The sequence below is a fragment of the Phoxinus phoxinus genome (assembly GCF_949152265.1).
Source record: "Phoxinus phoxinus genome assembly, chromosome: 1".
Lineage (NCBI taxonomy): Eukaryota > Metazoa > Chordata > Actinopteri > Cypriniformes > Leuciscidae > Phoxinus > Phoxinus phoxinus.
In genome coordinates this window covers 18296812-18312795 of record NC_136876.1, presented here as the reverse complement: position 1 = coordinate 18312795, position 15984 = coordinate 18296812, and the positions used below count along the sequence as shown (strand labels likewise).

Genomic DNA, 15984 nt, shown 5'->3' with positions numbered 1-15984 from the left:
GATTGTGCTCGATCCGAATGCGATTTCGATCGGATTGAAAGGGGTGGTTTATTCCTTTTGTAATGCGATCGAGAGAACATGTCAACACTTTATCGGATTGAAAACCGAAACTGAAAGGACTGCGCATGTACAATGACGTATGACGCGCGGAACGAGCCGTTCTTCCTGTTGAATAAAGTGTTATATAAACGAGTGTCCCGTCATTCTAAAATTCTCATTTCACTCAGCGTCTGTGAAGTGAAGCAGGACAACGTCCCACTAATTGTTTTGGATTCTCATCCACAGACGACTGGTTTTGGCTGCGGGGAGGGGCATTTTTACTGCGTGATAAATATAAGCGGCACGGCAAAACGGTTCAATGCTCATTGACTCCAAATCATGACCAAAGACGGATTAATATTACGTCTGCTGTTTAAAACAAAGAACCAATAGAGGAGACTAGTTATGCGCTAACAGCGGGAAACGTGTGACATAAACGCGCACATCAACCCGATTACTTTATAAGTCGCGGGGCTGAAGCCAACTTTGTGTTGAATGCTCATCACGTTATAAAACGTATTCTTAAAATACAAATTTCTGTTTTAATAAATGCTCATAGTAAATCATAGCATATTGCCTAAAACATAAGGTAGGTACAAAAATAATCAGTGATACATTTGCGACCCATTTAAAATTAGGGTCGCAATGGCATTTCAAAAGGTCGCATATGCGACCATTTTGGTCGCAGTGTAGTTCCCTGTATATAACGGGGTCTAAAACGTTTTGAGCTTGTCCACTTTTGACCACTTCCAGAGGTAGTTGAAAACACATTAGAACGGATTGCTTTCGTAGTGTAAACGCTCATGTGGTCGAATGTGTTCGAACAGCTGAGAAAAGACCATCTACTCTACTCCTACTGACCTGATGAGTAAACATAATAGGAAGTGCGCTAGCCAGACGGATTTAAACTCTGTGGGCTGAAGACCCAAGTTTGGTTTGGTTTGGTTTAATTATATTACTTCAACATAATTTTTTTTTTTTTTTTTTAATGAGCAATTTAATATTTTATATATAAATATGACCCTTTCCTTTCTTTGTGAGATTCAACAAAAATAAATGTCGATAGAATCAGAAAAGAGAAGAAAAATGCAGTAAAAATGTTTATTTATTCATTTAGATTGCAGTAGATTCATGTGATTACACTGTTTTAGTTTTAAAAACGTCTTTGTTCATGTATCAGTGTCAGGCCATTCATCTTGTCATATATCACACATGAGTAAAGCTTGAGGAGGTAAAATCTAAGGCACTTTATTTTGGCTGTTTACAAAGACACTGTATCTTTCAGCTCTCTAAAAGTCACTTTGGAGTTAGGCAATTTTAACAATGTTTAAGTAGTAAAAATCTCAATTCCGTTAACGTACACCAATCATCATCATTCAGGCTTCAAAATGCTTTTAACTTGCTGGTTTGTAGTGGTATAAGTCTAATGTCAAAGCCAGACATCCTAGTGGAGTTTCATTTTTCATCCCATTGGCTTTGTGTTGTTGTTTTGGTTGTTAAATTGGGAGTGCACATGTATTTCGTTACCTGTGCTCACCATCAACTAAGAATAACACATTAAAAGAATAATTCTCTCTTACTGTCCCATCTATTGCATATTAGATCATTAGTTTGTCATTGCCAAGATACAGCTTGTGCTTTCTAGTAGGCTACCAAATTGAAGAAACCTCTTCAAATGCAATACTATAAATTTGAAGAATGTAAATGCAAAAGAAGTGTCTACATGCTAGCAGAACTAATCTGAGTGGTTTCTGTCGCAGTATTGCGGTAACACTGCGCGGTCACATGTTAGAAGATGACCAGGTAGGTTCAGGCTACCTTCTCTTCTTCGTCTCAAAGGGATATCCTGCCTTCTTCGAAAGCACTGTACAGCTCCTCGTTCACAAGCTCGTAACGGCCTGCTCTGGAGTTCAGGAAGTAGATCTGGTCAGTTGTGAGCCGTGGATCGTATCCTTCCCTCTGCAATCTGGTCTTCTGAATTTTAAATGTTCCTGTGAATGGGTAAGAGTGGGAAATCAGTTCACAGCATACACACCATTTTTGAAATATTTGAGAAAAACAATGGGTCTTCATCAATCAGATCAACCATCATTTCAACCATATGGCCATTGTGGCCAACTACGGTAGATTAAAAATGTTTAAAAAAATTACTAGAAATCTAGTTTAAATAAATAAACACAACACACAATTATATTTAATAATTTCTTTCATGCTCACCAATTGAAAACATAGTTATTAACAGAAATGATTGTTCTTCAAATTCTTTGAAACGCACAGTTTAAACCGATTCACGTAAGTGAATCAAACTGATCAACTCTAACATTATGTTTGCAAGTGAAGTTCTCAAATTCACAATTTGAGAGACAGGGAGAGTTTTTTTGGGGGAAAACTTAATAGGCCAATAAATAGCACATTAATATGGAAGCTTGGTTTCCAACACTGTAATAAAAAAAACTATACCTAGCAATTGCAACTTTTTTTTTCTCAGAATCGCAAGTTTATATCACAGAAATTAAGTCAGAATTAAAAAGTCGAGATATCTCACAAAATCTGAGAAAGAGTCAGAATTGTGAGATAAATGAGAGAAAGAGAGACTCACAAATGAGAGAAAGAGTCAGAATTATGAGATAGCAAACACATGTGAGAAAAAGAGTCAGAATTATGACATAATAACTCACAAAAGTGAGAAAAATAGTCCCAGATTATGAGATTATGAATCATAAATGTGAGAAAAGGGTCAAATTATTAGTGCATAACTCACAAATGAGAGAAAGAGTCCTGAAATATGAGATAACTCATGAATGTGAGATAAAGAGTCCCTAACAAAAAGCTGAGAAAATCTAATTTTTTCAAAGACTATAACATGCATAAGAAATGCTTTTATCAATTGTTTCTGCTCATTTTTCGCCTTTGTTTTGATCCGGAAATGATGTACTCTTTCAGAAGATGCGCAATAGCGCCCCCTACTGTATAACAGAGGAAACCTGGAAAGCCAGAACATTTCGTCAATGGAGGGAAAGAGTTAATCATTGTGACATTCACAAAGTTGCTTAGCTTTACACTGCATATATGCATTGCAAAACTACAGTGCATATATGGCAAAATACTCAATATATTTACATTACATTTACTCTTTTTATTTAGTACTGGATCAAGTGCTGCCGAAAAAGATACGTCTTCAGCAATATATCACCCAATCCAGGCAGGATATTTGAGGATCTTTCCTCACCTGTGGTATCCACACATGGGGAGATGCGTAGAAATATTGGCCGTGCGTATGGAGGAAGAGCTTGCTGAATCTCTCTCAGGAAAGAATTACAGTTAAAGCTTCCTGTTGAGTCAGCGATGGCAGCCATTCCGGCTTTCCCCTCCACACCTATACAAACACACACACAAACGGTATAAGGGGACTTTGGAATTATGGGTCCTTGGAAATTTAGGACCAAAGCTGCTTTGTCCGTCTCACCTGGTACGTTTACTCCAAACACTGCTACATCAATCTGTCCCAAAAGGCTGCTCAGTGTTCCTTCCACTTCAGTAGTGGAGACGTTCTCACCTTTCCAACGAAACGTGTCACCACTCCGGTCCCGGAAGTACATGTATCCAAGCTCATCCATAACTAAAACATCACCTGAGAGACACCATACCAACAAAATAAGTTTTCTGAGTAGTGAATGGATGCATTTGTGAGTTTTGTCTTGCAGTCTAAAACCATCCACAACATTTACTTCCACGCTGTCAGAAAATATCAGACACTGCCACTTCTTTGCAGTGTGTTAAAGGTGCACCTGACAGATATGCAGAGTCATTCTTCCTGAACACATTGTAGGCGATCTTCTTCCTGGTGGCATCCTGACTAGCGTATCCATCAAACCGACGCAGAGGATCTTGCTGATTAATTCTCCCCACCAACAGCCCAGGTTCTCCTGTGAGTTGAAGACAATAAATGAAGAGGAAAAACCGGGCACATGATACGGGCACTGTGAGAGGAGAATGACTATTCATTCATTTTGTACATTGTTACAGTTTATTGCAGTAAAATGCCAACACCAGTTTACTTGATAAGTGTGCATGGGCTCTCTTTATTTAACGTACATGCCATTTGCTTTGATATTTTATATAACGCAATGATATTCATACATTTTAAAGTGTCCAAATATATTGTGAAGCCACCATATATCAGACTTAGACCAGATCTAAAAATGATGTAAAACCTACTGCATGACCACATGTTCCGCATATATAAATCAAACACGAGTTCTTGGCTCTGAACGCACCAGGTCGGCAAGGCACACACAGTCCCTGCTTGTCTCGAACCAGTTCCATGGTTTCCTCGTTCACTTTCACCAATCGGATGGGGTACACATTAGGAAGAATGCGACTGTTAAACCCACAAGCTCCAACCTGCCGTGTTGAGAGTGAGTTATTAACCATTCGTTTAACGGTTACAACCGACAAAATCCATCAATCAATTCAATATTTAACGTTCTCAGAACAACACTGATATCTGACCTTGCCGTCCATATTGGCAATGCTGCAGTTGCACTCGGTGGCTCCATAGAACTCGCCAATCTGTTTTACTCCAAAGCGCTCCACGAAGGCCTCCCACACGCTCGGCCGCAGCCCGTTCCCCACAGCCAAGCGCACCCGGTGCTGTCGCTCCGTGGGCCGCACGGGCTGGGACAGCAAGTAACGGCAAATCTCGCCTATGTACTGCACAACCTGGAAGAGAGAGAAAAACACAGACTATTGTGAGAGTAAGAACGACACACTCTTGTTTTATTAGTGAATTTATTCACTCATAACACTGAAACATTAAAGTAGCTTGTAAGTGAATGGCTGGTGTCATCTACTGGGTCACCTCAAGGATGTGTCCTCTCTCCCTTATTATTTATTTTGTACACTAATGATTGTAAGAGTAGTTTTAGTAATAGGCACATCTTAAAATTGGCTGATGACTCTGTAATTGTTAGCTTATTGAGTGAGGAGGATTCTATGCACGGTTCTGTGGTTGATGATTTTACTGTTTGGTGTCAGAATGCTTTTTTAAAACTTAATGTTCTGAAAACTAAAGAGATGACTATTGATTTTAGATTGAGGGGGAAATCAATTCATGATAAGCAAATAAGTATTAATGGAGCAGGTATCCAGAGTGTTGAACAGTACAAGTATTTAGGTACTGTATTAGATTGTAAATTGACTTTTTCCGCAAATACTGATGCTTTGTGTAAGAAGGGGCAGCAAAGATTGTATTGCTTCATTCATTGTCATTTAATGTGGATAAAACATTGACGTGCACGTTCTATAGATCCTATATTGAGTCGTTTTTATCCTTTTCATTGTTGTGCTGGTTCAATTCTCTGAATGTGAAAAATAAAAATCGTATTGAGAGGATGGTAAATCAGGGAAATAAAATAACAGGGAGGAAGCAGATGACTATGGCCCAGTTATACCATAGACAGGCGTTGGGTAAAGCCCAGAACATTTTGTTAGAAGATTCCCACCCCTTGTATTATGAGTTCCATCTTCTTCCGGTAGCCGGTATAGAACTCCGCTTAGTAAAACTAATCGGTTTAAAAATTAATTTGTCCCCTCTGCTGTAAAGTTTTTAAACTCAAGGTAAAAGTATTTATTGGGTACCGGTACCTTTTTTCCTCTATTTCTATGCGTGTGTGACATTGTTTATGTGTATGCTTGTTTGCTGCAACCAAATTGCCTTCGGGAAATGAATAAAGATGAACTGAACTGAAGCTCTTGGATATATTAATTTATTTAAAAGCGCATTAACTCTTTCCCCGGCATTGACAGAATTTCCCAGGAATCCATGTTTTCACTATTATACGGATGGGGGGAGGGGGGTGGTGCTATTGCACATCTTCTGAAATATATTCTGGGGGCCCACAAAGCTTTTGTGAAAGCAAACAAAAATGCTGGCGCTGGCTCCCAACTTAAAAACAACATTGGCGAGGAAAGGGTTAAATACACTTCATATAAGCATTGACTTATACAAATCTGACATTAAACATCAATATCTATTTTAATATAGAATTTGAAAATATAAGGTCAGCATGCCTTTTAGAAATGTCAAATAAATACCATTTCATTTCAGGTTAATTCAGTGTCAAATGGCCAAGTTAGATAAAACATTGATTTTCATGATTCAAAGCAACTGTCCACCTTAAAAAATACAACTAAAACCTCGTTTTGAAAAAGTTAGGTACACTAGTCTCAGCCTGAAGCCCAATTTATACTTCAGCGTCGAACTTCCGCCGTAGCTACGTCGTAGGCTGTGTGTAGCTTCTCCAAAAATGTAGCAACGCGTCAATTCTGCGCGGACGCAAGCGCTGTGATTGGTCAGCTAGAACCCCTCCCTCGGGTTTCACATGCTCCCGCTGCATGTGTAATTGCATGTCAACGCGGACAACGACGCAGAAGTATACATGAAAACCAACAAATTTTCAAAAATATGTGAAGACCACAGCATGGACTCTTAAAACACGTCCAAGAGTTTTGCTTGAGGCACTTAGGCCGCATTTACATTACATGGTTCAAGTGTCCCAATTCAGATTTGTTTTCCTCCCATGCGGCACAGATTAGACATAACCCATGAACGTGTAAGCAGGAAAACAGCACATGGATTCTAATATTGTCAGATCAGTGTCAGGCCTTATTTATATGTGGGAAATAAATCTGATATGAATCGCATTCTCGTACCAACCACAGCGATTTCAACAGCGATCATTTCTACATTCCCCCAGGCTGCAACTAGGCCTTTAAGACCTGGTACGGAAAGCAAAAGCTTGTATCATCATTTCGTCTGTGTCCATTGCAAATCACAACGTTTTTACCTCCTTTTAAGCCTAAGCTTGTCAGAGTCACTTCATCTAGCTTGGGTTGTTTCGCCAAGAGCATAGTCTAAATGGAGATATCAGATAAGGGAAGAGTATTATTTTCCAAGCCTGGCCGACCCTTTGCAAGAACTTGGGAAGGACCCCGTAGTGATCAAATTTTATTAGTTGTGCGCCCTCTCACATCAATTATGGAAGTTCAGGGAAAGTATTTAACCGAGAAGCGTATATTAGCAGCATATGTCTGTAAACATGAAAGAAAAGACGCTGACATCGCAGCTGACATTGCATTCTTGAGTTGGGTTCTCTCGAACTACTTGTTGCCATTAAAAAGTGGAGAGATATGCTTCAAGCAGATGTTTGCACAACGTTCTTGAATGAATGATATATGGTCTATTATTGATACCGACTTTATATTTTGACGCCCCTAAACATGATGTTGAACAAAACTAACTGTGATTGGTTGCTTTTCATGTCAATTAGAAGGCCTCTGGGCGGTCCTTGACCAATGAAAGCTGCTATAGTGTCCAGATCTTCTGCAGTTAGTCTGAAGGTCAGGCTACATGAGACTATGTACACTCAGATGTAAGGGAAAATGAATTACTCACAGCTAATTTTTGTTGAAAATGGTATATAGGCTTTTAAAAGACCATATGTAACAAAAGTAAATATTACCTTTTTAAATGATCCTTATCTTGGGCATTCTTAGGGGCATTTACACAAACTTTTTATGCGTTTTGGCCTGAAAACGCGAACCTTTGAAAATGGGTTTTAAAGTGCAGGTTTTTGAAAACGTTACCGATATCATCTCTGTGTAAACTACAAATTTGTAACGGTGACGTCACAACGCATGCGTATTATGTGTTCAGTCTAGAGGTGCGTAGTGTTTCTTTACGAAGTGACATGGCATGGCATGAATAATACAACATTTTTAGTCGTTTTCGTGGATCCGAGTGATCTGGGGATCGTTTTGGCTATGGTGTCGTCTGTACGTGAAAAACGCAAAGGAAAAACGTTTCCATTTTTAGTACACTGTTGTCGTGCAAATGTACCCTTATTTGCCATTAATGACCCAAATGTAAGTGACTTACAGTGCAGTTATGTTTGATACAGTCTTCCCAGAAGCGACTTGCTGAGAACTTCTTCTTGACCACCACAGTAATACCGTGAATCAGACACTGGCCCACACCCATAATATTACCTGTTAATGAGTAAATCCAACAGACGTTGAGCTATTTGTGAAATCTGCAACAGTATGTTTAATTTGAAACCAACAATATCTAACAGCTTAAAACTTATTTATAGAAATACATAGAGCCTATGAGGTCAGGAGCAACATGTCTGTGATTTGCACTACACACCTGCTGAGTGGTAGAGGGGTAAACAGTCATAGATGATGTCGTCTGGCCGCATACGAAAAGAATGGTACCCGAAAGCAGCAATCCTGTAATACCTAGGAAATAGAAGTAGTTTAATAAAAGCTTGTTTCGTTTCTAAGGAAAGCTGTAAGATTGTGACGTGGCTGCGAGCAGGTTACCGACTGTGCACCACTATAGCAGCTTTAGGGAGTCCAGTGGTGCCAGAAGTGTAGATATAGAACAAGCGATCTGTATGAGAGAGGGAACACATGATGAGACATGGGTGATGCTTGGACTACTAGTTCAATGGTAACTGTCTAGTGTGCAGTGCATTATTAAGCAAGGATGCGTTAAATTGATCAAAAGTGACAGCAAAGACATTTATAATGTTACAAATAACTATTATAAAACCATAACATATTAAACGGCACAAACTAGCATACACATACCCATCATTTTCACAATATTACTGTTTTTACTGTTTGTATATTGTGATCAAATAAATGCAGCCTTGGTGAGCATAAGATATTTAAAAAATATTTTTGGAAAAAGTTTATGTTTAGAAAAATTTTTGGGTACTTTTTTAACATAATACAATTGTGACAAAACATTTCATAATTATATTATTTAATAATTTATTGTCTTTTTGATCAATTTCTGTTAAATTTTTTAATGTTTATTATTTGGTTAATTATTTAAAATCCTTTATAATGCAATTAGATATCTGAAAAACTTGGAAAAAAGTAATCTTTATTTAAGTAACCTTAAAGGTGCAGTGTGTGATTTTTAGCGGCTTCTAGTGGTGAGGTTACGAATGGCAACCGTCATAGTCTGAGACAGCAGAGAATATCCAGTTAAGCAATCTTTACAAAGGTTTCTTTACAAATATAAATTAAGAAATTATGTTTACTTTATTATTCAGTAAAACGATATGTTATTGCAAATATTATTGTTACTTGTTCATCATTGTGTCAGTGTTTTATTCGCTGACTTAAGTTAGCTTCCTTGCACGAAGAACAACATACCGGTAGTAACGAAACGCGTTTGTCCGTTTAGGGCTACTGTAGAAACATGTCGGCGCATTTCAATGTGCATGTATATAGAAATGGCTCATTCATTCTAAGGTAATACCAACATAACGGTTCATTATATAAGGTCTTTACACACCACTGAAAACATAGTTATGTATATGATATTGCATTTCTGTCAACAGATCCCCTTAAATATTACACAATGCACCTTTAAATAAAGCATATTTGCATAAAAGAAATAGCATTTTAGATTTTGCTGTAGTATTGAAAATTGTATCGACAATTGTGAAATTTCATTATTAATATCAACTACTGATATTTTGATACGATGACATTCCTAGTGCACAATATACATACTACATAACGTAGTAGTTGGATATTCTGTTGGCAATGCTGAACATAGTAAAAATACGTTATTCTGACATTCCTAAATATTTCGTTACCTATATTTTCTGCCCTTTCTTTCTCGTTCTCAATCACACGCTTGTCTTCAAAAAGATGACCGTCTCTTATCATCAAAAGAGCTTTTAACAGAACTGAAGACCACTTGATAAATCACCATCACTTCACAAGAGTGGACACACTTTATTTGAGCTAATACATCTCTGAGACTAGCTAATTAAAAATCTAATTAATTTGCTACTTTTGTCTGATTCAGGGCTATTACACAAAGAAACCAATCCCACTGCCAGCAGCACAATATGAAGTGTTCTTCTAACAACTTGTGCAATAGACAATCCACCATATTTGTAATGAATAGGCTAGTCTGAGGATGAATACAATCAAGGAGAAGTGGAATACACTCTTATTGCTAGGGAGGACATCAAAAATATACTTTACACATGGACAACGGACAAAAAAACACAACTAGTAGCCCTCAGGATAAACAGATAGACAAGGTTAACACATCATTCTAATATCTGCACTAAAGCCTGTCCTTCATAAGGATTCAAAACCAATTGTCTAGAAGTTTTTTGTAACTCACCTCCATAAAAACTTCCATAATGGCCCACAACACAAAGTTTTGCTACAAAACTGCAGCAGCAGAGATCATAAAAGCACAAGATGTGAAATAAATGTAACACTCCAGTGCGCTGATAGTCAAAGTGAGGTGAAATGACCACTTGAGCCATCCATCAGGGACCTCTCGAAATGAGTCTCTACAGCAGGGGTGTCAAACTCATTTTCATTTTGGAGGGCTGGACTACAATAAACTTCAGCTTATGAAGGCCATTTTTAATTGGTTACACTTAACGAATGGGTCATTGAATCATTCACTTAAACAATTTGTTAAAAAATGCAGTCATTCATTACCTAAACACTACTGTGTGTTGCTTGGATAAGTGCAATGGTTCAACATAAAGTGAATACATGGACTCTCTCAAAGCATTTCTTATTTGATTTTTGCAAAGTTAGTGATATACTCAATGATGTCAGCGCTCATATAACAACAGCCCAAACCCATAAAATAAATTATATCTTTCCACATGCCAACTTAGGCCCTGTTTACACCTGGTATTAAGATGCGTTTTGGTCGATCGGATCACAATTAGACGAGTGAGATACATCCTTTTTTACACCTGGTGTTTTAATCCGTCTCTTTTGTCCAATTTCAACCACTTATTTCCTGATTTCTTCGAGGGGAGGGTCTATAGGCGGTTTCTTTTCAGATATTTCAATCTAATGGACAAAAATAAACTCACGCAATTTACATTACATGACCAGAGAAAACAGAAAACCATACGGAGAGCATCAGCTTTCATTTCTGTTCTGACACAGCTTGGGTCTTCAGCCGACAAATTTTATATCCCGTCTGGCTAGTGCGCTTCCTTCCTAATGTTTACTCATCAGGTCAGTAGGAGTAGAGTAGGCGGCATTTTGCTGCTGTTCGAAAGCATTCAACCACATGAGCGTTTACACTACGAAAGCAATCCGGTCGAATGTGTTTTCGACTCCCTCTGTAAGTGGTCGAAAAGTGGACAAGCTCAAAACATTTTAGACCCCGTTTACGCCTGTATTTAGCCTCGTCCACTTGCGGTCAACCAAAACGCATCTTAATAACAGGAGTAAACAGGGCCTTAGACTCCTCCACAAGCCGTATCCGACCCATGGTCTGCGTGTTCGACACCTCTGCTCTACAAGTAAACCCTCGTAATACTGTGAATCTCACCGTTGAAGCCCTTGGACACAGTGGACGGTGGTGGGTGTTGAGGGGCAGATGCCAGAATGGAGTCAAGGGGCTGACATTTCAGAGCGGCCATCTGGTCTGGACTGAGGTCTCCCGTGCTGAACCGCACCATGGTCTCACTCAAGGAAGAGCTCACTTCAGACAGGGCTACATACACACAGGGAGGCATGTGCATTTAGTTGCATGGTCCTGATCAAAGAGTCAAAGAGAAGGTTTTCGACTCACCGTCTGCTAGCTCTGCTCCAAACACCATCCCTCGGGATTCTGACACACCCACGCAGTGCAGGAGCGAATCCTTTCGGAGGTTGAAGTTAATGAGCGCAGCCTCCACACCTACTTTGGCCAGGCCAAGCCAGAGCGCCACTTGGAGCGGCCGGCTCTCCATGAAGAGTGCCACCACATCTCCTGAGGTCCAGCCCTGGCTCAGTGCCCAATGGGCCACAGCATTGGATATCTGATCTAACTGGCAGAAAGTCCACGTTTCCCCAGTGGCTTCATACACGAGCGCAGGCTTGTCTGGGTGTTTAGCTACGGTTTGTGCAAAGATGGAGGGTATGGTGTTTCGGTGACGGATATGATGCCATAGCGCCAGTTTGACCCTCAGCAGCACATAAAGCCCACTGGTGGACAAGAGGAGGAATAATCAGTTATTTACACTTGCTGAAAATAATACATGTGAAGCATTAGTCACTTAAGTCATTTTTTGTTACTCTTTTGTAGCTCTTATTTGAATATATAAAGTCATTCCTTTATATGTGCTACGCCAGATCCATTGTTAATGAAGTTGCAGTCACGTTTAACATTGTTCAGCAATTTTTCATGGGCGAAAACCAGTAATTTTCAACAGGAATCAACACGATTCAGAATTTTTGTGTGAAGACGAAGTATTTCCCCATGAAAATTCTGCAAGAAGTACAAATAGGAGTCCCCGCATTGGTTTGAAAGTGACTTCTGTGTGAGTTGTGCTTCATACAACACTACACTATTGAAAATAGACCACATAAATAAGAAAGAAAATACACTTTATTTCCCTTAAAATATTTCTACCGTGACTGCCCCTTGACAGCCGTTCTCACGAGTCTCGTAACCAAATTAAATTTCAGAAATGAGATATGAAAGATTTGATTAGTCAGATTTGACAACAAACAGTTAGCATTAAACAGACGTTCCGACAGACTTTACTTTAAATGTGAGGCTTTTATATTATTTGCCAAGGGGGCAAATAATTCTGACCAGCACTGTGTTTCTGTGAAACTGCTATTGAAGAAAAAATAAAAAGTAGGACGGGGCTTGATATGATCCATTAGCCCAGTTGTTGTTTGGATTGTGAACGCTGAGCGTGTGCTGTGAATAGTCACTTGATTTCATGCCGACTTTCAATTTTCTCAAAGTTTCACTGGAAAAAACAGGTTTCATACAGATTTGGTAGACACAAAGATACAGTTCTAAAAAATAGTTCTAAATAAAAAAATAATAGCAAAGTCCACACCACAACTATAACAATAACGACACAGAGAAACAATATTATTGGAATCACTTTCAGAATGATTTTATCCAGCTGATGAACAATAAAAACATTGACAGTCAATCAGAATCAATCCTTCTTTGAGCTCGAGGATGTGATGCAATGCCATTGTGCGCTAGCCCTCCTACATACTTCCGCTCAATTTTAATTTTCATTCAGAACTTCGTCTGGGATTGTGGTATATTCTTGGGTTTTCTCCAGTCAATTTTTAACCGGTCCAATCAGCGAACAGAGGGAGTGGCTGAGAACGATGACGTTGAGGTCGTGCGCTAGTTTGAGTTGACATACGTCACGACCAAACGTTAGCGATTGGTTACTGCAGATCCAGAGTGGATCTGGGCAGATCCAATAGTTTTAAACTTTAACAGAGGACCCGCCTTCAAGGAAGTTAACGCTTGTCAATAGAGAGAGACTCTGTACAAATGAAATGTACGAGAGTCTGGTAGAACCAGGCTAATTGTGCGCTGGTGTGGATGCATAAGTTGATGTAAAAAGGCCTTGAATGATGACAGTAATCACATTTTTTTGGGCTAACTATTTCCTAAAATTGGAATAAGAGGCGGCTGTACGAAGCGGAGTTTAATCAGATGAAACGATTTGAGAAGTCTGCCAAAAGCCACCAGAGAGTAGTCTGTCATTTCAATTGAGTAATGATATTTTGTCACCATGAAATCAAAATGGACAATTCTTCTTTTTTCTTCTTCTTTTTTTAAAATACTGCAGTATTTATAATAAATAATTTTTCCGTGCTCCATGCATCATTATTTTTTTTAACTAATAGGTCATCTTTAATCCAAATATTTTCCCATCCCATTGCAGAGTCATCTCTGCTGATGTGTTTACTGGCGAAAGGGTGAGATAACCTGTCACTCATGAGATCCACCAATAGCACACCACAACCATCCAATCAATTGCTGATGAACAAAATAAAGTCCCGCCCTATATTTTTTCTTGTTCGAGAAGCAGTTTCAGGGATTCATAACAATAGGAAAGAAAATAACTATCATTTGCGTTTCATGCCGAAATTAGTTGAAACATTACAATGTATTTTTTTTCCCAAACATGCACAGATGAAAAGATCAGATAAATACATGGTTTATTTCATAGTAACTTAAAATTTTTAGAAAGCAGAATTTGTATGATATCCAAAATATCAGTCACTCACTTGATGTCCCTTTTAGCTGTACGAACAACCACATACAGGTACCGCCAGCCTCCTGTCCCTAAGTAAACACCCAGACCTGCTGCAAGGCTCCAGGACCAAGATGCCCCAAACAGACGGAGCAGGCCCAGAGAACCGAAGGACAGGGAGCCCCTCGCCACATAGTGCATCCTGAAACAGGTACATGATGCAGAACATCACTTTTCAACACAGCAGCGTTTGGAAGTCATCACTTAGGCTAACATAAGTTAGTTATGATGACATACTGTCTACCGATTGTTTATGATGGTATCATAAAACGATAAAACAGTGATGAAACCTTACCTATGGTAGACAAATATAGTTCAGCCAGCCCTGATCTGTCAAGACATGGGACGACCTTGCTGTGCAGTTAGAGGTTGACTGACCACAGTTATGTCCAAACTATACCCCTGTGAAAGTTAACACGAGCGTCCGAGAATACAGAGCAGGGGGAACTTGCTATGGTAGTCCGTTATATGCAGAAGTACACTACTCGGGAAATATTTTCACTTCATGTGCAGCACGGTTTTGACAAACTATGTGTTTACTAACATCCAGTGGCTGTTTGCACTTTGCAGGCAGCAGCAACATGTCATGAAGCCGGAGTTGGTGAGAAAGCTTTTCAAAATGGCTGAAAGAGGCAGTATTTCACAATAAAAGTGTAAAAGTCGTCGTGTTCTCGTCACTGATGCTTTTAAAATGTAATGTTTTTTTTATCTTATTATTTATCATTACGCACTCAAATAACACAGACACGCGGGTAATTATGTTAATACATAAAAAAATCAAGTCATGCACGTTTTAACAGGTGACATTAATCAAAATCCTGTAATGAATATTAAAATTAATAACGCAATTATTGAACAGGTGCATGAGACCAGACTGCTGGGTGTAATAGTTGACTCTTAAGATTATCATGGAAAAAACATATTAATAATATTATTGCATTAATGGGAAGAGGTATATCTATTATGAGAAGACATGCACATTTTTAACTACAAATATTATGAATAATGCAATGAAAGCACTAATATTGGCATACCTCGACTATTGCCCAGCAGTTTGGTCAAATGCCACTGGTGAATATATTAATAAATTACAACTTATACAGAATAGAGCAGCTCGTGTAGCACTTAGGTGCAGCTATAGGATAAATATTATATTAATGCACAAAGATCTTAATTGGTTGTTGGTTCGAAGATAGACTGTTGTATTCACTGTTAATTTTCATAAGAAACATTTCCATCTCAAAATTGCCTTCTGTTTTGTTCAAGCATCTTTCTTTTAGTGTAGACAATCATCAGTACAGTACCAGACATGCAACTAAAGGCAACTTCACCTTACCTATAGCAAGAACAAATGCCATAAAAAACACTGTCATGTTCAGAGGTATGAAGGAATGGAATAAACTGCCAAAACATATCATGCTTACTAACAATGCTAATAAATTTAAATTAAATGTAAAACAGCATCTATCAAAATAATACATCTGACTGTTTATATTTATTTATAGATGTGTGTGAATATGTATGTACATGCACATGTGTAGGTATATTTATAGGCGTATGTGTAGAATGTGTTTTTATATACGTGTATATCTCATGCCCGTATGAGGGTACATATGTACGTTGATATGTGTATATATGTATGTGTATATGTGTATGTGTTTGTGGGTTTACCTTTTCTATTTATTTGTTGTATTTTTAATGTACATATTTTTCAGGACCCCAGGAAGAATAGCTGCAGCACGGCTGTAGCTAATGGGGATCCTTTCAATAAAAACTAAAAACACTGTAACTTTCATGGACAAAC

At 38.6% G+C, this 15984-nt stretch overlaps 1 protein-coding gene across 1 annotated transcript; it reads right to left on the bottom strand.

Moving 5' to 3' along the window:
• Positions 1 to 1026: 1026 nt before the first annotated feature.
• On the bottom strand, positions 1027 to 14982 carry slc27a1a (solute carrier family 27 member 1a). Its single transcript, XM_079633035.1, has 13 exons — positions 14476 to 14982; positions 14155 to 14322; positions 11690 to 12084; positions 11447 to 11611; positions 8425 to 8494; positions 8249 to 8340; positions 7979 to 8088; positions 4552 to 4761; positions 4317 to 4443; positions 3828 to 3965; positions 3506 to 3670; positions 3269 to 3415; positions 1027 to 2030 (listed from the first exon to the last, which is right to left on the bottom strand). The coding sequence occupies exons 2-13, from the start codon at positions 14319 to 14321 to the stop codon at positions 1873 to 1875; spliced, it is 1944 nt and encodes a 647-aa protein (XP_079489161.1). The 5' UTR covers position 14322; positions 14476 to 14982; the 3' UTR covers positions 1027 to 1872.
• Between the last annotated feature and the right edge of the window lie 1002 nt (positions 14983 to 15984).

What these genes read in the sequence shown, in the direction of transcription:
- slc27a1a (XM_079633035.1), bottom strand. Translation starts at nt 14,321, where the DNA reads ATGCACTATGTGGCGAGGGGCTCCCTGTCCTTCGGTTCTCTGGGCCTG. An exon ending in ACCCCTCTACCACTCAGCAG is followed by an intron (nt 8,089 to 8,248) that starts GTGTGTAGTGCA and finishes ACTCATTAACAG; the next exon opens with GTAATATTATGGGTGTGGGC. An exon ending in GTATCAAACATAACTGCACT is followed by an intron (nt 4,762 to 7,978) that starts GTAAGTCACTTA and finishes TCTCTCTTCCAG; the next exon opens with GTTGTGCAGTACATAGGCGA.